This window comes from Microtus oregoni, unplaced genomic scaffold (genome assembly GCF_018167655.1).
Source record: "Microtus oregoni isolate MIOR12 unplaced genomic scaffold, Mior012 000013F_ref0000133, whole genome shotgun sequence".
Lineage (NCBI taxonomy): Eukaryota > Metazoa > Chordata > Mammalia > Rodentia > Cricetidae > Microtus > Microtus oregoni.
The window spans coordinates 44879588-44903451 of NW_024543072.1; the positions used below are offsets into that span (position 1 = coordinate 44879588).

General features: G+C 43.2%; 1 protein-coding gene across 1 annotated transcript in view; it reads left to right on the plus strand.

Moving 5' to 3' along the window:
- Rgsl1 (regulator of G protein signaling like 1) overlaps window positions 1–23864 on the plus strand; it is a 61708-nt gene that overhangs the window by 24787 nt on the left and 13057 nt on the right. Inside the window, exons 9-14 of the mRNA XM_041662455.1 lie at window positions 986–1093; window positions 8455–8557; window positions 14030–14223; window positions 17079–17196; window positions 18230–18344; window positions 19712–19841. Of these exons, the coding sequence (XP_041518389.1) occupies window positions 986–1093; window positions 8455–8557; window positions 14030–14223; window positions 17079–17196; window positions 18230–18344; window positions 19712–19841 (768 nt within the window). The remainder of the gene's footprint in view (window positions 1–985; window positions 1094–8454; window positions 8558–14029; window positions 14224–17078; window positions 17197–18229; window positions 18345–19711; window positions 19842–23864) is intronic.

Genomic DNA, 23864 nt, shown 5'->3' on the forward strand with positions numbered 1-23864 from the left:
CAGCTAGCCGATAGCCAAGGTCAATCGCTAAGAAAGCCAGCATTGGAGATGGGTAAGGAAGGCTTCAAACATCCCTAACTGAGTGAGAAACATATGCCCAAAGCAAACTAGCTCCCTGGGTGGGGTAGAGGCATAAACATACATAGAGCACATGGACCCTCTACTGTCTCAGCCCATGACAGCCCATAGATAATCACAGCCTTTGTTCAGTTTTTATTATTGTCCTACAAAAGCCTTGGATGTAGAAAATCTAATCATTCCTCCACACTTGGTGAACCTCTCCCATTTTCTGAAGTTCCACTCACTTTTCTTCAATGTTTTGCTGTCCTGTAATGATTCTTTATAAAGCCTTATCTGCTTTGTTCACTTTCCACAAGAGTCTGTCTTTAACTTTCATAGGCAGGAGACAACGAGCCATTAATCCAGGCTGATCTTCCATGACTGCTCAGTATCCAGCATCTTAGGTCCTTGGGTCATGCACAACTGGACCATGAAAGGTCCTGTCACTCTCAAAAAACCTACATAATCCTGGCCTCTGAGCTGCTAGTTCTGAGACTAATTCACCAAAAGTCAAAGCCAAACCAAGAAAAACCCTAACAAATTCTTGGACATGCATGTAAAAAAAGTTAATGCAATAGGAAAATATTTGAAATTCACATGCATCACCTCCTGAAAGGTGGCTTCAAGGGATCAAAAATCATCTAGATGAACGAGTTACTACTCATATTGAATTGTCAATAGTTTCTTCAGTGTCGTATCCCTGTACTAGTAGAGAAGGCGGACCTCTCATTCTAGAATGGAAGGGAGTCTATGCTTCTTTGATTCTAATTTAGCTTACAAGATTTGCATTCTTTATGCAAGTAGCCTATTTAAACACCATTGTCTGATTCAAATAACATTTTAAAGGCAATGTCTTCAAGAAACGTACATGGATATTTGACCCTAAAATGGACAGCTAAGCTCTGCCTTTATTTTTCCTTCACAGATGTAAACAAAATGACCTTTGAGGAGCTCTCTTACAAGTACCCAAAGTTGGCCATAGAAAAGATCAGTGAAGACTACAAAATATACTGTGAAAAGGCACCTGCAAAAGGCAAGTGTTCAAGGTGTAAGGCAAGGTTTGTTGTTGTTTTCAAATTTAAGAATTCCCATACTCTAGAGGCCTAAGGCAAAAGAGGAACCATACCTTGTTTGCAAGGAGATATTATGTTGTCAGAGGCTGATTGTTCATTCCCGGCTGTCAGGAACAGAAATAATCACACAGAAATCTGCATTAATTGTAATACTGTTTGGCCAATAGCTTAAGCACATTTCAGGCTAGCTCTTATATCTTAAATTAAACCACTTCTACTAATCTGTGTATCACCACGTGGCTGTGGCTTACCAGCAAGGTTCCAATGGGCCCTGGTGGAGACATCTGTCTCCTGCGGGCAGCTGCATGGCTTCTTTCTGACTCCACATATTCTCTACATATATCTCTTTCAGTCTGGCTTTATTCTGTTAAGCCATTGGCCGAAAGCAGTTTCTTTATTAACCAACGGCAATAAAGCATATTCACAACATACATCACCTTCCACGTCAATAATACTCCAGAGATAATCACCGTGTGTTTCCACTCCTACAGAGTCCTAAAGGGTGTGATGGAAATCAAAGGCAATTATAAATCATTGAAGATGATGAAAATTAAGATCACTTGAGGGGGTCCCTGGAGGTGTCATACAGGGAAGCAAACCATACAAAGAGATAAGAATAAAAACCTGAGCCGGGCAGTGATGCACATGCCTTTAATCCCAGCATTTGAGATGCAGAGGCAGGCAGATCTCTGTGTGTTCAAGGCCAGCCTGGTCTACAAGAGCTAGTTCCAGGACAGGCTCCAAAGCTACAGAGAAACCCTGTTTTGAACACCACCTCCCCCCCCCAAAAAAAAAAAACCTAAAAAAACAAGAATGAAAACCTGATGCAGGTTGACTTTGTCGATCTGGATCAGACTTCAGGGAATCTAATAATAGGCAGTTTATACCCAATGTTTTTAAGCCCAATACAATTTGAAAAAAGTTTCCTAGTGTAATACAATCCCTGGCATACAAAGAAGCATGATTAAATTGAAACTCAACTCTGGGTACATATCATTTCCTCCAAGAAGATGGATTCTAGAGATAGGCTACCTGTACTAGCTTAAGTCCCTAAGGGTCTGTTCTGGTCTCAGTCACACAGACAGAATGGAGGTCATGTGGGCTATTAGCCACCTCTGATCCTGATGTGGGAGCTTGGGGGCCTGGCTATCAGGGTCCTTCAAATAATGAGCCACCCCTTATACTGGTTGTAGGAACTTGGTATGGCTTGGCCCAACAGATAACGTAGATCACCCGGCTGCTAATCCCGTCCAATTATCAGCCTTCTGGATAAAAACAGATTTTTCCTGTTTCCCATTGGAAAGGCAATCCCCTGTGCTTAACATTCCTGGTCTCTCTGGAGCTCTGTAGGTTCAAGGACCTTCATGCTATGCTCCCAGCAATCGTTCATTTCTTTTTTTATTATTATCTAATAGACATTTTAAGATAATGTGACTTCATCTTCTGCCAAGTTTCCTGGAGCCATTTTGTTGGTGTTTCTTTTTGAAGCCAAGGATTTGTGGAAGCGTGTTTGTTAGGATGGACTCTTAGTGAGGAAAGCTTTGAGGCTTTGACAGAGGAACTCTCCAGACACCGGGGGAAGCTCAGGAGTTAGAATGGCCCTTTAGAGTTGTCTCTCACTGAAGGAAGGTACCTAGGCTTCTGTACTGTCACCCTGGCTGAGATGGAATGTGTTTGCCTGGGGCAGAGGGATGAGGGTGGGTAGAATACAACAGTGGTTCATTCAGGAAACAGAGGGAGCAGTGAGCTATCGGTAGCCAGCACTGCTGGAAGAATGAGTGCTTTGCTCCCAAAGGGAAGATTCAGGCAGCACCCACTGTGCCCACTTGCTTCACATAGAAATTCAATTGTGTCTTGAAGCAGCTTTTCCAGAGATCAGTTTGGTTTCTTGGAGACTGTATTCTAGAAGGACAATCGCACCTCTGTGACATGTATGGAAAGGAAGGTTTCTCCCCTCCCCGCCCCCCCGCCTTCTTTGCTCCCCATGCTGGGCTCTCATCCCTTTTAGCTGGTACCTCTGCTGGACTTGGAGAACCTGCCAGGCAGGGCTGAACACCCTAGACCATCATCCCTGATGTATCTGAGATCCACTTCGTCATGAGTTCCCAGACTGCTGCTGCTCCACTTGATGACATATCATTGCTGAGCTGAGCAAAGAGCAACACGGAAATTGTCCCTTTACCTTTACTGTCCCCAAATGCTGGGCTCATTCTATTTTTCTCCTTTTCCATGTTTATGCTTACCCTCTCTGATCATGGGAAGCCTGATTTCCATTGTCTTAAATTCACTCATATTTTTTATAGCCCCATCATGCGAGTATTCGGTCTTCACCACCACTCCTTTGTTCTCACAAATGCCCGTCTCACCGCTTCTTCAGTGCTTTGCCCCAGCACCTCCATGCCTGAGCAAATCCTTACTTTGCTAGAACTCCACGGCTGTCTCAGGGTCATCCTTTGAGGGAAAACCTTCCTCATCCTGCTCTCTCTTATTGACCTAAACCGGCAGGAATAAGGGTCCCAAAAGGTGAGGTGTCAAGGGGAAGCACCAAGGATGAGAAATAAAGATAAAGGCAACAGCAGGGACCAGGATGCCTTGCGTAAGCTGATGATGTAGGCGTAGACTGCTCTTTTGTTTCCCAGCCACCCTGACCCAAATAATCACACAGAAACTATATTTATTACAATGCTGTTCTGCCGATGACTCAGGCATATTTCAAGCTAGCTCTTACATCTTGAATTAACCCATTAATATTAGTCTGTGTATCTCCACGGGGCTGTGGCATACTGGCAAGGTTCCAACATGGCAGTTTCACAGCATCTTTTTGACTTCACCTTCCCTCTCTCTCTCTCTCTCTCTCTCTCTCTCTCCCTCTATCTCTCTCTCTCTCTCCCTCTATCTCTGTACTGATTTTCCACCTGATTTTATTCTGCTAAGCTTTTGGCCAAAGCAGCTTCTTTATTAACCAATGGTAATAAAACATATTCACAGCATACAGAGGGAATTCCCACATCATGGTGACTCATGCCAAGCAAGTTTACTGGGAATTGGAGTATCTATCGTACATACTATTTGCAAGGGGTGAAATGACCAAGGTCAGCAGGGAGCTAGGTCAGACAATGTTAGCAAAGAGAATATGGGATACCTCAGACACAGCTGTCGAAGGGCTGATAACCATAGCCCAGGAGGAAGAATTGGGTCTCCAGAAACCACAACTTTGAGTCCCACAAGGCACTGGCTCCAGCCCAGCCCCGGCCTTTGTCCTTTCATGAGGGCCTCTGAGGCCTCTCGGGCCACTCTGGCTCTCCATATCTAACAATCTGTGTTGGGCCATCACCACATGTGGTCACTCTTCCTGCCACTCAGGCTCTGGCCTTCAACCCAGCTCTCCCTTCTTGTGGATGGATGTATTCCTCATCTTTGTTAGGTGCCTTGTTAGCCCCTGGCTGGGCTCTCTCCTCATCTTGCCTGGACTTTCTTAGCCCACATACGATGATCCCTTACCATGAATATCCTCAGTTTGCTCAGCTTCTGATGTCCTGTGTGGGCCACATCTAAGGGGCTTGTCATTTTCAGGCTACCTAAGCTTGTCGACTTAGGCAGAGTGTTGGTCCATGTTGGCTTGCTTTCTTTCCTTTAGTATGAACATTCTTTCTCAGCCCACATGAACTCCTCACACTGTGCCAGTGTTTTGGTATATTCTCCAGCTTTGTGGCCCTTCTGCTTCTGCTCACCATTAGGGAAGTTCCTCTTACTCTGCCGGGTCCTGGTATCCCACTGAATCATTTCTCCTTTTGGTGTTAGCTTTTTATCTACCTTGTTCTTGATTTTACTCCTAATTATTACATAATTTAATTGTTAAGAATATGAAGCCAGGGCTGGAGAGACGGCTGAGGGGTGAAAAGCACTTGCTACTCTAGGAGAAAACTTGGGTTCTGTCCTCAGCACCTATGTGGCCCCTCACAACTGTTTCACATCTGTCCCCCTCAATGGGCATTACACACACATATCCATACATCCATTCAGGCAAAATGTCATGATACACATAAATAAAGAGAAATCTTTGTTTTTTAAAGAATACAAAGCCATAACTTAAGGGTTTTTTGTTTGTTTGTTTTTGTTTTTTCGAGACAGAGTTTCTCTGTAGCTTTGGAGCCTGTTCTGGAACTCCCTTTGTAGACCAGGCTGGCCTTGAACTCACAGAGATCCACCTGCCTCTGCCTCCTGAGTGCTGGTATTAAAGGTGTGCGCCACCACCGCCTGGCTTCATAACTTAAGTTTTAAAAGTTTTTTGAAGCATTTCCTGGTATCTGTCAATATTTTAGGATACAGTATTTGTTCTTATATTATCATCCTGACGGGGAGGATATGCTCCAGGGAATTTTGATTGTTCATTTTTGCTCTCACAGCATTCCTCAGACCAGAGAAGCGATGTGGCTAACCTTCTGATTGCCACATAACCCCATTCTAAGTAAATGCTTTAGGAACTGGAGAAATGACTTTTATATAGGACTGTGGGCCCAGTAGACCCAGTGTGACCTGGACCTGGTCCAAGACTCCATCTAAACACTAATTCTAACGAGTATCTTCCCTAGTGAGAGTCTGAGGGGTTGGTTGTTTTTACTCTTTACTCTTTGGCTCTCTGGCTTTTCATTCCTTGGGGTCCCGCCACCCAGCTCCTGCACAAATCACACGTGGAGGCTTATTCTTACTTATAAGGGCCAGGCCTTAGCATGGCTTATTTCCAGCCATCTTTCCTTTTTTAATTAATTAATTAATTTGTTTATTTTTTACATACCAATCCCAGTTCCCCCTTCCTCCTCTCCTCCTGCTCCCCTCACCTTTCCCCCACCCTGCCTCCCATCCACTTCTCAGTGAGGGTAAGGCCTCCCCTGGGAAGTCAATTACGTTTGTCCCATCACCTCATTGAAGGGGGCCCAAGTCCCTCCCCTGCCATCTCGTGCCTAGGCTGATCAAGGTATCTCTCCACAAAGTCAATTCATATGTTAGAGTTAGATCCTGGTCCCACTGCCAGTGACTGCATACACTGCCCAGGCTACACCATTGTCACCTATATTCAGGGGGCCTAGTTCTGTTCTATGCAGGTTCCCCAGTTGTTAGTCTGGAATCTCCTACTAGTTCAGGTCAGCTGATCTTGTGGGTTTCCCCATTATGGTCTTGACCCTTTTGTTTATATTATTGTTCCTTCCTCACTTTCTTTTGTACTCAAGGAGTTCAGCCCAGTGGTTAGTTGTGGATCTCTGTATCTGCTTCCATCTGTTTCTGGAAGAGAGTCCTAGCTTCTCTTGGGTTGTGGACTGTGGGCTGGTTATCCTTTGCTTTATGTCTGGTATCCACTTATGAATGAGTAAATATTATATTTGTAGCCTCTTATGAGTGACTACATATGATATTTGTCTTTCTGTGTCTGGGTTACCTTATTCAAGATGTGTTTCTCTAGATCTGTCCATTTGCCTGCAAATTTAAAGATGTTATAGTTTTTTTTTTGTTTTTTTTTTAACCACTGAGTAATATTCCATTATGTAAATGTATCACATTTTCTTTATCCATTCTTTGGCTGAAGGGCATCTAGGTTGTTTTCAAGTTCCTAGCCAGCCTTTCTTAAATTATCCCATCTATCTTTTGCCTATGGACTTTATCTTTATTTCCGTATACTTTTCTTACTTCTTACTCTGTGACTTGCTGTGTAGCTGGGTGGTTGATTCCTGATGCCTTCCTTCTTTTCTTACTCCTTGATCGCCAATTCTCTCTTCCCAGATTTCTCCTCTTATTTATTCTTTCTACCTGCACGCCCCTTATTCTTTCTCCTGCCCAGCTATTGGCCAATCAGCTCTTTATTAGACCAATCAGGTGTTTTAGACAGGCAAAGTAACCCAGCACCACAGAGATAAACAAATGCAGAATAAAAGAATGCAACACATCTTTGCATCATTAAAGAAATATTCCACAGCATAAACAATTGTAACACATCTTAAAACAATATTCCATGACAAGTCCATGAAGACATTCTGGATATCCAGGCAACAGCTCTGACTGGATATCACCTTTCTAGAGATGATTCGGTTTCCTTTCCAGCCGTCATGATAAAATACCTGACAGGAGCAGCTCTAAAGGAGAAAAGGGTTCTTGGACTTTCAATCCAGGTAGAACCAAAGCAGGAACTAGAGGAACGAGTCACGCCTACAGGGAAGAGTCTTTCAGTTTCTGAAGTTTCTGGCATTTACAAAATTGCCAGCTATCTTAAGAAAAATATAAGGTGGGAAGTCTTTCTAATTTTTCAAGTCCTGAGCTTTTGTTTATGTTCACTGTGGCTTAAACATTGAAAATTATTATTTTGACATAATCTTCCTGTTTTCACAATCTTTTCTCTAATCTTCATATTTTAACCAAATTTCTTATTGGCTTATTTATGACTTTTAACTGTTGTTGTTTTTTTTTTTTTAACCCAACATTTTAAGTGTTTGGTCCTAGGAAGGATTTTGCTTTTGGAACTTGATGGATTTTCTTTTTCTTTTGTATCAAGACTTCTACAGTCTGGATTTCATTTTTTAAATCAACCCAGTTGCATTTATTTAGAACATGTATATATATGTATGGCTTTCAATCATTGTTGTATGCTGCCAATCAGACACACTATTAAATCACACAAAATACCCTGCAGGTACACATTCTATTTAATATGCATCTTAAGTCAGTGACTGTATAACCGGGTCATATTCTGATCTTGAGCAATGAAATGACTCTCTTCCTACCTTTGATGATTTTATTGTCAGTGTTTTTTCTTCTATAAAATTAAAGGGTTTTTGGTAGTCAAGGTTATCCTCAGACTAGATTTGTAATCATTCAGACACAATGCATGTGCTCTATCTTTGTTGACACCTTGGCTGTCCTTTCAAAGGCCCCGTGGAGTGTTTCTGAGAAGACAGCCAAGGTGTCAACAAAGATAGAGCACATGCATTGTGTCTGAATGAAAGAATCAGATTGGAAGGCAGGTGGCTCTCATCTTCAGTAATGTACCTAGAAGAATAGTGGACTTGGTCTCAGCAGTCTCTAAAGAAGGTAGGCTCTAGGCATGATGGTCCATGTCTTTAAGGAAGGTGGACTGAAGGCCTGATGGCCAATGTCTCTAAGGAAGGTAGGCTCTATCCCTGATGGCCAACATTCATGAGTAACACACCTTGACCTGATGATAGTGTCCAGGTGTCAGTGACCGGACACAATACTTGTAGTCAATGCCTGATAAATGTCCGTTCTTACTCTCTCTTTATAAAATATTGTTACCTAACTTTGTGGTCCTTTTCAGGCTATTCAGTAGGAATTCGTAAGCAGCAAAAACACATGGGCTCACAAAGGAAAACATCCTTTGTTAAAAAGTCTGTCACAAGGAAGCTTTCCATGAGACCAAGGTAAGATGGGGGATCCAGCTATAGCAACATCTTTAGGCACAGAATCTTTTCTGTGTGGAGGTCCCCAGACCTTTTTCTGTAGCTCTTATGCATATGGACAAGACGCTCTGCATGTTATGTTGCTTATTTATATATTACCAAATAACTTCTTAAAACTTAAATTATTATAGAAAACTTTAAAAATTTTGTTTGTATATATAATTATACCAAATATATATGCTATATATAATATACATAATATAGATTATTCCCTACTCATCAAAATTGTTCTACTTAACTTAGTCTTCTCTACTTTCATTTTTTTTACCTTTGTGTGTGTGTGTGTGGTCCAATACACTTAATTAGGTTTACTTGCATGAGAACAGTTAAGAGTCATTTACCTGTGCAAGGGCAAAGCACCAATGGCTAGACCACTGGGGACTATGACTCCTCTTCCCTCAACAACTGTTAACTGCCTGAAGCTCCCCAGGGAGGGGTGGAGCCTTACTAGCCCCTACCCCATCCGTGATGGCATGTTGAAGGGCTGGGTCTCTTAGAGGTCTTGTGCAGGTCTGATTGATCTGTGAGTGCACAGGCGCAACAGCCATGTGATGTTCAAATCCCAGCACTTCACAGCGCTCCTCATCCTGCACCTCCCACAATTCTTTCTGTCTTCTCTTCCAAGATGTTCCCTGAGCCCTGGAGAAGATTGATGTAGATGGCCCATTTCAGGCTAAGCACTCACCAGTGGCTTGTTCTGAATATTTTGACCAGTTGTGAGTCTCCACATTAACTAGCACTGTCATGGACACCCTTCTACATAGGCTGCATAGAGCTACTGACTTCCAAGCTGTGGATGAAGCCTGTTTTGCTCAGTCCTATCCTTCCTCTAGGCATTCACACTGCCTTTCATCTTTCACTGCTGTCAATAGCACATGTAGGTCAATTCATTTAGGAACTTTAGGTTCCACACTACTAAGGTGGCCTCATGACTGGTCTCTTCCTTCCTGTGGCTCCACTTTCTAATCTGTCTCCACTGGGAGAAAAGTCTATGACATTTCCTGAGGAGGCAACAATTGTCTTTCTTTCCAATTCCCTTTGTAGATGTAAGTTTCTCTCCTGTCTGCTCCCGCAGCTGTTCAGTCCCAACAAAACACAGAGAGGCTTATATTAATTATAAACTGATTGGCCTATTAGCTCAGGCTTATTATTAACTTGTTCTTGCAACTTAAATTAGCCCATTATTCTTATCTATGTTTAGCCAGGTGACTTGGTACCTTTACTCAGTGCAATATTTTCGTCTTGTTTTCTCTGTGTCTGGCTGATGACTGTAGACTGAGCCTTTCCTTTTCCTAGAATTCTAGTCTGGTTGCCCCAACTATACTTCCTGCCTGGCTACTGGCCAATTAGTGTTTTATTAAACCAATACAAATGATAAATCTTTACAGGGTACAAGAGCACTATCCCTCAGCACCCTTATCACAAATGTCACTTAGACATGAAAAGTTCCCCAAGTGTTACATCTGCTATAATTCCCTGCTCTGAGCCTGCATCCCCAGAGGCCGCCACCAATTCCACGTGCTACTTTTTAGTGCTTTGTACTTTTGGCATGATTCCTTCTTTCTTGGCTAATTTTCTTTGAGGCCAATTTGTTCATTTTATTCCATTTTTTTCTAATTACTAGCTACAAGAAGAGTTCATCTGTAGATTATGAAAATATAGTAGTATACAAAGAGACAATCAAATCTCTGGGGAAATATTTTGTATAGAAGAAAAGATGCCCACAAGAATTCTTCTGTTTCTGTAGCACCTTCTGTCTGTTCCAAACACTCAGAATAAATCTCCCCTGCCCTTAGATAATGGAAACTGGTTCCCGGAAGGCAATCACCATTCCTCTTGCTGCTCTAGTCTGTGCTCATCGCTGTTCCCTACTCAGGCCACAGAAACAGTTCCAACTTCATTGACCATGGATAATACAAGTCTTTTCTAAATCGTATAAGTCATACAGCATGACTTAAGATCATAGCCAGGGTCAGAGACACCAGAGTTGCAGGTCTTCTAAGCTTATCTCTAACCCCTATTCAGTGTGAGTTATTATTGATCATACGCTAGTCTCAGTCATTCTAATGATATAGATGATAATGCTATCTATATAATACTTCTCATACTAATAAGGCAATTCTTGTCACTTTCTACTTGTTTTTTGTTTGCTTTTTGGGTTTCTCAAGACCGGGTCTGATGTAGCTCTGACTCTCCTGGAACTCATTATGCAGACCAGGCTGCATAATGAACTCAGAGATTCACCTGCCTCTGCCTCCCCAGTGCTGGGATTAAAAGCTTTTGCCATAATACCATAATAATAAGAGTTCTTGCTCTTAATCTAAGACAACTAAGAACTCAAGATGACTTTGAAGTGTTGTGATCAAGTTTTGTGTGATTCACACATCAGAAAGAGAAAGAAATATTTTGAGTACAGATTTTAAAAAGTTAGGCTGTAAGAAGAACTCCTAAGCTGCATGTAGGATTTCAACTGCACAGAAATGTTGTCATCAATATGTTTGCAGTCCCAGACAAAACAAAGATGGGCCGAGTTAGCTACTTTTCTTGGCTTTCCATAAGGCCTTAAAATTATAATTAAAAACAAAAAGAACGGTGCCTACAGAGACGGCTCAGTGGTTAAGAGAATTTGTTGCTTTTGCAGACGATGCACGTTCAATACCTAACACCTGTGTGATGCTAACAGTCACTAGTTTCAGGGCTCCAACACCTTGTTCTGGTCTTTGCTGGCACAAGACATACAGGTGTTACACAGACAAGCAGGCAAAACACTCATACATATAAAGCAACAATGAATATATCCTTTAAAATATTTCTGTGATGAATAACAAAAATATATTCAATAGCAAAAGTTTAAAATGCAATGTGAAACTCCACAGCTTCCATTTTGAATTATTATTTGAACTGTGACATACAGTCTTCGAAGGGTCTGGTGAATTTCAGTGTGTGATTTTTTTATTTGCATCATTTTTATTATAACATTATAAAATAAAATAAAAAGAATGAAAAAAACTTTAAGAAAAAGCAGAGCGGGCACCTTGTGGAAACACACTGTGGGAGCCAATGCTCCCTAGAATTCAACCCTGTGAGTCAGTTAGAGAAAAATAAACTAGAGAAAAGCAAATCAAACCATCAACAGCAACAACTTGAGGAAAATGAAGAGGGAGAGGGAGTGGGCTCCACCTCCACAGTTGCTACAATGGTCGTACAAACCAGCCAGGGAAGCACAGAATGGATGTGGTATGTGGGACAGGCAGCAGATGGGAACTGGTTCCCATCTGAACTTGGCCAAAACATCTAAGAAACTATTCAACAAACTAAAGGAAATTATGTTTAAAGAACTAAAGGAATGTATGATAACAATCATTAATCAACTAGAGAAAATCAATAATGAGATCAATAATAAAACAACTAAATTCAGATCTGTGGTAGAAAAAGCGTAACAACTGCATGAAAAGCTTGCTAGACGGAATTAGCAGATTTAATCTGGAGGAGGAGCCAGGGAACTGGAAGATGGTTCAATAGACATTATCTGTCTAGAGGAGCAGAAGCCACACAGTAGAAGGATCCAAACCCTCTATATGTGTACCATGAAACACACCACATAGGCAGAAAGACAGACACAAACACACAAATATACAAACACACAAAAGAAATATAACTTAAATTTATTTAAAATTTTTTTTAAAAAAATGATAAGGACTGTAGAGAAATTGAGATTGTTAAAAAATGAAGGATCAGATTCAACAACTTAATGTACAATACCTATAGAAATGCCCAAATTTCTAAAAGCAGACTCAAGGACAAGTTGAAAGTGTTGGTAAATCTATAGAAACAACAACAAAATTTTAAAAATCCCCCCCCCAAAAGTAGTGATTAAAAACTGGGTCTCCTTCGAGCAGCATCAAAAAGTAGTGGTTTTGCCAGGTGCGATGGCACACATCTTTAATCCCCGCATTTGGGAGGCAGAGGCAGGTAGATCTTTGGGAGTTAAAGGCCAACCTGGTCAACAAAACAATTTCCAGGCCAGCCAGAGCTACACAGTTAGACCCAATCTCAAAAAAGAATAGTAGGTGTTTAATAATTTATTATTTTTCATATAAGAAGCCTGGGCTGTAGCACTGGAAAACTCTGTGAGATATTTAAAGCAAAGACAGTAGTACCAACACTACAGTCGCTTTTCGAAAAAATAGAAGTAACTCTTACTTGTCCAATGAGGCCAGTGTCAATCATTCTGAGTCCCCAAAGAGGCATCATTAAAAAACAGAGACTAGTACTTCTCTTTGAATCTAGACATACAAATCCTCAACAAATAGCAAACTAGATCCAGTAACAAATAAAAGTCATTTTGCATAACCAACTGGAATTTATCCGAGTAACACACGGTTAACATCCAAACATCAAAATAATATTCTGTATTAGAATGGGTGTTATGTTAAAAACAGGTTTCCTAGATTGTCTTATACAGTAGAGCCAGAGTAGTGTAGCAATGTCGTCTCATCCTGGAGAGGTGGAGAACCCAGGAGGTGCCCAGTTCGTAGGCCCCAGGAGGCCCAGTCTGGTGTTGAAGACAGGGCAGATTCCTGGAGAGCCACTGGTCCTCACTCATGTGTTAACTTGAAGAAGCTGACTCTAATATCGAGGAAGAAATGCAGCGGCGCCTGCGTGGTTGAACTTGCCAGTGAGAGTGAAGGAGGTGAGGCCAAAGCTTGTCTTCCGTTTCCCTTCTTCTGGGCCGACACTGAGAAGTGCCACCTGGATTCAGGGTGGGCCTTCCTACCTCCAACAATCTGACCAAGAAAACTTCTCATAGTGACCTACCTTTTAGTCAATTCCAGATCAGTCTGATGATCAGAATTAACCACCACATATACCACAATAAATGAGGTAAAAAACTCACAGGACTATCTCAACAATTGATACAAAGTCTCTTATACCTATGCATGATTTAAAAAAAAAACTTTCAAAATGAGAATAGAAAAAAGATATCTCATTCTGATAAAGGATATCTATCAAAAACCTATAGCTAATATCCAACAAAACGGCATATGTACATAATAGATGGGTAATTTGGTCAAAAGATGTAGAGAGCTTTGAATGATAACTGTGACATAAAGTGAGATTAAACAGCCAATTAAAATCAGAGAGTGGAGCAAATAGAGATGTCAGTGACGATGAATCCCCAGAGTGAGTACAGCCTTCTTAGATAGACTGGGAGTAAAGGAAAGAGGATTATGTGGGAAACATTAGCGCTAACTCCATTCAAGGAGCAGCCAGCAGTTGGCGCACATTTAATCCCAGCACCGGGAGGCAAAGGCAGGCGGATCTCACAGGCCTAGAGGAGACGCTGTGACCAGTGCCCGGCTCCTTTTTCTACTCGGAACAGTCGCCATGATATTTATCCTTCCTCTCTACGAACGGTGCTCTGTTTTCCAGGAACTTGACAGAAATCCTCCTAAATTCTCAACACCTGGAGTGCTTCCGGGAATTCCTCAAAGACCGGAAGGCTGAAAACCCGCTGCTGTTCCTGGTAGCCGTGCAGAAGATCATGATGGAGACCAATGAAAAGAATTACAAGGCCGCTTTGGAGAATATAACCAAGACTTACTTCCACAGCAAGGTCCCTCCCGGTATGCCTTTTCCTCCGGATTCCCACTTCAGTTTCTTGGGTAGAAGAGTCTGGGAAACAGCCTGGCTCCATGAACACCCCAAGAGAGCAGAGCAGGGGAGTCTCTATAATACTCCACGGGAGCAATATTAAGACTGTGAGAATGAATGCGGAGAACAATATTTAAGCCCAAAGCCATAATATCGGTAAAAGGAGCCACATGTAAGATGCATTCATATGCACGTTCATTTCACTTCATGTTGAAAATCGAACCTTAATCCCTGTAAGGTAGGGACAAAGAGCTGCGTTTTCTAAACAAAGAAAATAGAATACTTTGAAGTTAACTAGCTTATCTGATCGTGAAATCCGCTAGCATGGGGCTAACTCTAAGCAAACGGGCGTTTTCCTCCATGCCCAGATGTGAAAAGTTGAGCCGGGGCGGAGAATGGTCTGTCTGGAAATCGTTCATGAACCGTCTTGTTTTCCTGTCCGATGTGGTGTTAAACTTGACCCATGGAAATTCCTCTTAGCTAGTGGCAACAAATAAAGTATTAGCTTACAGCCCTAGCAAAAGAGGGTGCACAAGTGCGCCCCTGGAGGCGGACAAGCTGCAGCAAGGCCACAGAGCGGAGCTTTCTGCCTGTCTCAGAGGAGCAGGTGGAGCTTGTGTGGTGGAGAGGGGGCTTGTTTGTTTGCTGGGTTTTGTTTGTTTGCTTGCTTTGGTTTTGTTTATAGTTATCTAAGACCAGGGGTATAAGTACAAAAGTAGAAAAAGTTCAAAGTTAACAAGTCTCTCTAGTTCATTTGTTTTGAAACAGGGTATTGCCACATATTCCAGACTGGCCTGAAACTCACTGTGCAGCCCAGACTGGCCTAAAATGCTGACACCTCCTACTTGTGCCTGCCATGTGCTAGAATTCACAGACATGTCCCAGCCCAGTGTGTCACGGTTTGTAGGTGCAATTCGAACGTTGTAACAATGAACTCAGAATCACCGATACTGCGCTGGTGTCACACTGAGGAATTAGAAGTTATAAAGCACTAACCCTGGGTGTCACTTAAACAAGAGGGAGCCCAGATTTGAATTCTTTAATTTTTCCCTGTGCCTCCCATTGTCCTCTGTCTGTCTGTATGAGTCTGAATCTGTGCCTGCCTACATGCTGTCTTGTGAATCTGCCCCTGTGTCTCTGAGTGTTCCTGTGTGTCCCTAGCAAAGGGCTTTGTTCCTTCTTATTGGACAGCACAAAAGACACCACATGGGGCAAGGAGGTGAAACATTACAGAATTTTTTTTTCAAGGCAGGGTTTCTCTGTAGCTTTGGTGCCTGCCCTGGAACTAGCTCTTGTAGACCAGGCTGGACTCAGACTTAGAGAGTTCCTCCTGCCTCTGCCTCCCAAGTGCTGGGATTAAAGGCGTGTGCCACCACCGCCTGTCCAGAAATGTTTAACCCAAGGGATGGGGTCACTGATTCTAACTGAGACCAACTGATCCAGATAACAAACAATCCAATGCTGTCAAGCAATATCCATACTTTGCTCCAGCATTTATGGTGGGCATTCATTTTATAAGCTGGTTTGGTCCTGTTTTTCTATCCTCAGCCAATGATTATTATATCATACATACATGTGTGCATTAGTCTTGGGACAGAGACATGGAAGAGTACACATTTAAGACTGCATGTTGGGAGCTGCAGATCCCTGGCCCCTTGACTTTCTCCTTGATTTTGCCTGCTGGAGTGAACTGAGCAAAACACCTGTGCCTGCAGCTGCTCTGGGCATGAGACCTTGATGGTAGGCTGATGGGCCTGCAGCTGAAATATCCCGAGAGCTGGGCATGCGTGGCTCAGGATCCTTATATAAGCTTCCCCTGAGCACAATAAACTGGGCATTGGCACTCTTGTATCAAGAGTGACCCCCCCCCTCTCTGTGTGTGTGTGTGTGTGTGTGTGTTTGTGTGCCTGTCTCTGTGTCTTTAAGTCTCCAATCTTAGTTCCCTGCTCATGAAAGCATACCGACCTGTAGCGGCATGGGGCACTATAGGCGTAGTACTATATAGTACAGGATCTTTCGGGTTTTTACAATTGCACCTATGTATTAGCTTCCCTTGTTAAAATTAATTACATGAGAAATCTAAGGCAAGGAAGGTTAGTTGTTACATTGTTCTCTTAAGGGCGGGTTCACGGCCTGAGTACACAGCACTAGTTGTCTGAAGCCTGAAGTGTCTTCAAGGTGCATTGTTAACTCTGACTGTGTGGTCCAGCCAAAGGTCCTGTCTTGTAGAATGGAAGAGATATTGTTGTCATAATGCATTGCCACATATAAGAAATATTTATGTGCTGATTTTCAGTGTGAGTTCTATATATAGTTATTGGGGAGGGGGATCTCAAAGAGAAAGGAGCGTCCAGATTTTTCTCGGCTGCATTTTCAGGTCTCATTAACAAACCTTTTTACCTCTGAACACAAGGAACGCCATGCTGCACCACGTTGCCAGGATGCAGTCTTGTGAATCTGTCCCTGAGTTGATATTTGTGTCTTGGGCACAAAGACTTCTGCACCCAAAGACTGTTTTTACTCCTTTCCTCCTAAGCTACCCCTAAACTGGAACACTTCATCCCGGCTACAGAAATGAGTTTAAATTTTACGATTTCATTTCCCTTTAAGCTTTCATTTTTGAAATAGAACTAAGAAAGATAGTATTTTGCCAACAAAACAATTTCCCATAACATTTAAAATATTCTTTAGAAATCGTCAAATTGTAGAAGGCTCAGAGTGAGGCCAGAGTGAGAACAGAGGGTCCTGAGACTTGCATGTGAAGCACCAAGCAGCAGACAGAAATGACGCTTTTCCTTTCTCCCTCCCTCCCGCTCTCATCCTTTAGAAGAGATGCTGCAATGTGATGCTCCTTACATCAAAGAAATCATCCACATGCGCCACATCACCACCACCACTCTGCTGGTGCTCCAGGGCTACGTAATGAAATCTCTAGAAGAAAAGTGGTGAGCATGCCCAGACAAGGCGGGCTCCTTCTGGAGTTGCTTCCTGTCTTTGAAAAGCCACATTAAGCCAAGTTCTCCTAGTCTTCATAGCATACCGCCAGAGCCCTCCTCCAAGAGAAACACAAGCTTGCTTTTGAATCTCCTGCCTGCCAGCACCAGTGCAACACACACACGCATACACAAATATACATACACACATATACACACACAAACACCACATACGTGCACACACATATATACCCACATACACACACCCATATATACACAAATACACATATATAAGCACATGCATATACACACACAAGCCACACATACATACACACATAGACACACACACATATACACAAAAACACATACATATACACACAGACATGCACACACAAAACACATATACCCACACAAACACACACATATATTCACACAAACACACATATATACACACAGACACACACAGTCACAAACATACATACACACATACACACACAGATGCATGCATATATAAACACATACACACACGAACTGCACATATAAACACACTAACACACATACGTACACATATACACACATACACACAGACACATATACAAACACACATATACACAAACACACACATACATACACACATGCACATACACAAACATACACAAAAAAACACAGACACACACACACACACACATATATATATATACACACAAACTCACATACAAACACAGGCACACACATACACAAACACAAAACACATATACATATATACATGTAAATATACACATACAGATACATGTACATATGCACATACAAAGACATATACATATATACACACACACAGGCATGCACACACACAAACGTATACACATAGACACACAAACACACACACACAATGAGGAAGAATGCAGTCTTGAAAAGACTGACTTACACTGTATAAGAATTGAGACAATAAGAGGAGCACAGAAACTGGCTTGAAACAAGGCTGTCTTGCTGTGTTTCAAGAGCATGGCTTTGTCTTCTTTGATCTTCTTGGTCTCCTTTCTGGTAGGTTTAAAGAGTACCAAGACATGTTCCCACCCCGCCCTGTGGAGGTGGAAATTGAAGTACAGCCTGTCCCTCAAAGGAAGCCCTCAAAGGCAGCAGTGTACCTACAGGAATCCCAGGTCAGTGAGGAGGAAGAGAAAAGGGCGGGACAGACAGGAAAGCCATTGTCCCTACTGACATTTGAAACACCACTGGAAGAATTACTCTTGGGGTTGGGGGTCGTGTCGTAAGCCCTGTTTTACAAAAGGATAATCTGAGGCTCAGAAAAAATATACTGGGAAATTTCTTTCTGGTCTGCCTCTGTCACCAACTAAGTGATGGGCATGAGGGTTAGATACACGGAAAAGAAACTATCAGGTTTTTTTTTTTTTTCTGCCCATGTTTATTTGGAGGATGTGGACTGGCCATCAGGCCAAATGCTTTTCTAATCTTTCTGCACACACACACACACACACACACACACACACACACACACACCAGAAGGCTGTGGGTTTTGTCTTACACAAAGACTCAAATCAAGTAAACTGACCCAAATCACACAATTACAGAGAAGCTAGGCTCTTCTCTAAAAGTTTCTAGCCCCCCAAACCCAGTGCAGATTTAATACTTCCCCATTAGTTCCCTAAAGCCACACTGGCCCACATTGGCCTTGCTCTTCTCTCTCTAAGAACTGGGGTATAGGAGTGAGCATTCTCATCAATAAGATGCTTTTAGTGGGAAGTACGCTCAAACACATTGGCACAGGAAACCACTTCCTAAATAGAACCCCAGTAGCACAGACACTGAGAAAAACAATTAATAAATAGGACCTCCTGAAACTGAAAAGTTTCTGTAAAGCAAAGGACACGGTCAACAAGACAAAACGGCAGCCTACAGAATGGGAAAATGTCTTCACTAACCCCACATAGGACAGGGCTGATCTCCAAAATATACAAAGAACTCAAGAAATTGGTCATCAAAAGAACAAATAATCGATGTCTCACGTTTTCTAGAGGCAAATGAACTGGACAAAGTCTCCCTGTATTTATTAAAGGCTTGCAGAAGCAGAATACATTTGCTTGTGTGGGGGAGGGGACAGGAGTGGGGGAGTGAGCATGTGTAAACTTTTCTTAAGAGTTAGAAATTGGTCCACTCATCTCTCCATTTCTTTAACACTTTAAGATCTCCTGGGCTGTCATTTCCTCCTGTGAGCAGAAACTGGTTTCGGTCCTCTGTTCCTTCCCATTTTGAGTGCTGGCCCTCGCTGCTGTGGTGGAGGGCGTTTGAGCCAAAGCGTTATGATGACTGACTGGGGCTAAGCTCTTTGACTCACCAGCTATGGGGTCAGAGGCAGGCTGACCTGAGTTTCCTCACCCTTGAAGTGGGAATCCACAAAATATTCCTTTGTGGAAGCAAGGATTCTGAATGTAGTCGATAGCAGGTTTGTGGCACACAGTAGGTTTTTGGTCAATTAGCCACGATAATGGATACCCCTTCTCTTCCCCAGAGGAGAGGATGGATGAAAATGATCAGCTTCATCAAGAGTTTTTGCAATTACCGCAGAGTCATGAAAAATCCCAAGAAATGCCAACAGTTTATAGATTTCATCCACCTGGAAATGTTCAACACCAAGGAGAGTGAGTAGTCACCCCTTGCCATCATGGTCACCCCTTGCCATCAAGGTCACCCCCTTCCCTCATGGTCATCCCTGTCCTCATGGTCCCCCTGTCCTCATGGTCACCCCTGTCCTCATGGTCACCCTGCCATCACGGTTACCCCTGCCATCATGGTCACCCCTGCCATCACGGTTACCCCTGCCATCATGGTCACCCCCTGCCATCATGGTCAGCCCCTGCCATCATGGTCACCCCCTACCATCATGGTCACCCCCTGCCATCATGGTCAGCCCCTGTCCTCATGGTCATCCCTGTCCTCATGGTCATCCCTGTCCTCATGGTCACCCCCTGTCCTCATGGTCATCCCTGTCCTCATGGTCATCCCTGTCCTCATGGTCAGCCCCTGCCATCATGGTCACCCCCTGCCATCATGGTCACCCCTGCCATCATGGTCACCCCTGCCATCATGGTCACCCCCTGCTATCATGGTCACCCCCTGTCCTCATGGTCACCCCCTGCTATCATGGTCATCCCTGTCCTCATGGTCACCCCCTGCTATCATGGTCACCCCCTGTCCTGATGGTCACCTCCTGTCCTCATGGTCACCCCCTGCCATCATGGTCACCCCCTGCCATCATGGTCACCCCCTGCTATCATGGTCATCCCTGTCCTCATGGTCACCCCCTGCTATCATGGTCACCCCCTGTCCTCATGGTCATCCCCTGCTATCATGGTCATCCCTGTCCTCATGGTCACCCCCTGCCATCATGGTCACCTCCTGCCATCATGGTCCTCCTGTTCTCATGGTCACCCCCTGCTATCATGGTCACCCCTGTCCTCATGGTCACCCCCTGCCATCATGGTCACCCCTGCCATCATGGTCCTCCTGTTCTCATGGTCACCCCTGTCCTCATGGTCCTCCTGTTCTCATGGTCACCCCCTGTCCTCATGGTCTCCCCCTGCTATCATGGTCACCCCTGTCCTCATGGTCCTCCTGTTCTCATGGTCACCCCCTGCTATCATGGTCACCCCTGCCATCATGGTCACCCCTGCCATCATGGTCACCCCCTGTCCTCATGGTCACCCACTGCCATCAAGGTCAGCCCATATGAGAATTCAAGCTCTTTGTCAGGCCTGCATGAGCTGCAGTGAACAAGAACTCCAGAACCTGAGTGGCCATCCCTGCCCAGGCCTGCCTGGACAATGGTGCTTCTCAAAGAGCCAGCAAGTGTGGGAAATAACGAAGGTGTTTAGAAAGCTCAGATTTTAAATATATAATATTTTTACTAATTCTCTGGGAATTTTATACATGTGTATAATATATTTTGAGCATTAATGCCTCTCAGATTCACTTCCCTCCTCCCCACCCAACTTACAACCCACTGAGTCCAATTTGTCTGCTCATATTTTTGTGCTGCCATCCACTGTAGCATGGCCATTCTTACCAGAGAGGACTCACCTTTTATAAGATGAGTTCCTTATGCTGTTTTATGTGGTCTTTTAAAACGTCTTTTAAGTTTTCCTGCCTGTATAATTAATGCATGCTATTAATAAAGAGGCAAAAAATTACAAGGACATGTAGGACACAAAGGAAAATCTTTAAAGATAACATTGCCAATGCTTTTAGGTCTACATTCTGATTACACACACACACACACACACACACACACACACATATCCAAACTTTCCATTTATAACATACCTTTTTTCTTTGGTATTTTATATTGAACATCGTTTTCTGTCAGTACACCTCTATCTGCCCAGCTTTTGACTGGCATAACGTGTCCATTGTATAGATCTATTCAACTGCTTCATTCATTAATCTCTTCATTCATGACCACTGCTAAGAATGCTTTAGGGTGTGTCCTCCAGCAGGTGCTGAGATGTCAGTGGTAAATATTGCATCTACCACTTTTCCTTGAGGGAGTTAAAGAGGTGGTCATGTGCCTCCATTTCCTCCTCTGTGGAATGGGAATAACCGTCCTGACCTGACGGAGCTCTTGTGAAGCTCAGGTGAGATGATAACTTGGGCATCCTTGAAGTAGGCTTAGCAGTACTTAGCAACAGAAGAGTTAGCCACTGCTGTCACTACTACGTAAGTATGATCAGTGACAGCAATAATGGTTGAAGATGGACCCTAGCTAGTACTGGCAATGACATTGTGTTGAGTTTTCAGGAATGAACAAATTAGGCGGGTGCAGTGTGGCGGAGCTGTGTATGGAGGAGTATGTGCAGAACTCTAAAATAAGTAAGAGGGTGGTACAACCTAGAGACTTCAGTCAGGCTGCTTGGACTAGAGATGAGATGGGGGAGAGAACCTGAGATGACGTGGAAGAAACTGGCAGTGATAGATCGTGTCTCTGTGGATTTCTGAGCTAGTCTCACACTCGCTCCAATGCACAGTGTTTCTATGGAAACACCTTAGAGAACCATCGCACTAAGGTATTGTAGTGATGAGGCAAGCAGGCCTGCTTTTCGTCCTGTCCAGCTCCCACATGGCTAGCTTTACACCCGATATAACAACACACAAATTGTATTCATTTAAACACAGCCTGGCCCATTAGCTCTAGCCTCTAACTAGCTAACTCTCACATCTTGATTAACCCATTTCTATCAATGTGTATTGCCACTTGACTGTGGCTTACCGGCATGAGTCTAACCACCGTTAGTCTTGGGTAGGAGAAGCATAGCATCTACCTAACTCTGCTTTCTTCCTCCCAGAATTCTGTTCTGTCTACTCCACCCACCTAAGGGCTGGCCTATCAAAAGGCCAAGGCAGTTTCTTTATTAACCAATGAAAGTAACACAATAGACAGATGACCCTCTGTAAAATGAGGGCCGGCTTGTTGGGGTTTCTGTCCTGCCCAGTACCCCAGAGCCTGCAAGCCCCAAAGAAAATCACACAGAGGACTCCATAAGATTATAAACTGATTGGCCCATTAGTCCAGGATACTTCTTAGCTCTTGTAGCTTATATTAACCCATTATTCTTATCTATGTTAGCCATGTGGCTCAGTACCTTTTTTAGAGGGGCAGATCACATCCTGCTTCTTGGTGGTCTAGACTGGACTGGGAGGAATGGGTTTTCTCCTTCCCAGAATTCTCCTGTTCTCATTGTCCCACCTCTACTTCCTGTCTGGTTGACCCGTCTATACTTCCTGCCTGGCCAGTCAGCATTTATTTAAAACATGATTGACAGAATACAGACAATTCTCCGCATCAAGGTATGCTCCTGCTAAGACTAGAAATCTGAGTTTGAGTCTTCATATTCTCACCAGCATAGATTATGGTGTATTTTTAAAACTTTAACCTAACTCTCCTTAGAGCACTCACCTCGATACTGTCTGCCTGTGGCACCATGGCCTGAGTTGCTTAGAGTCCCTACCATGCTGTTGTCTGTCTCTCTACCCACTCAAGTTGGGTATCTCCTAATACATATCTAGACCCCAAAAGTCTATCTTGTTGACCCCAGAAACCCTGCATTTAAGATCTTTCTTTCTCCGCTTTAGCGGTCTATTTTCTTTTCCTTTAACAAACTTTTCTTTAGTTATAATGTTTCTTGTTTTTCAAATTCCCTCCTAGATGACAAATCTTGATTCCTCCCTGACAAACCCTGAGTAGCTATCTATCAGAACTGTTTGGTTTAATCTTAAGAAAAGCTGCTCTGCCAACTCAAAGAACTCCAATCAAACCAGATTAGACTGAATTAAAATGCCCATGTTTAATAAATTCAGCTCTCTCGGGTGGACCAAGGCAGCATGGGGGGGGAAAGGCCCATGCAAACCTAAAACCATGTGCATTCCTTTTTTCAGGCATGAGCCTAAATACTCTGTGGGAGGGGTCAGTGCTTGGCAGGCTAGGAGTTAGAGTCCGGAAGGCTGGGAATTGGAGTCCAACTCAATATTACATTCCAGACTCTTTAGATATAGGTGTGTTAGAGGGCTAGAGTCTCACTTTCGAGCAAACAAGAACTACACTCCCATTTAAAAAATTGAGTCTGCATGCACAATTATTACTGTCTCTGCAGAAAGTCTTGTGAATTAGC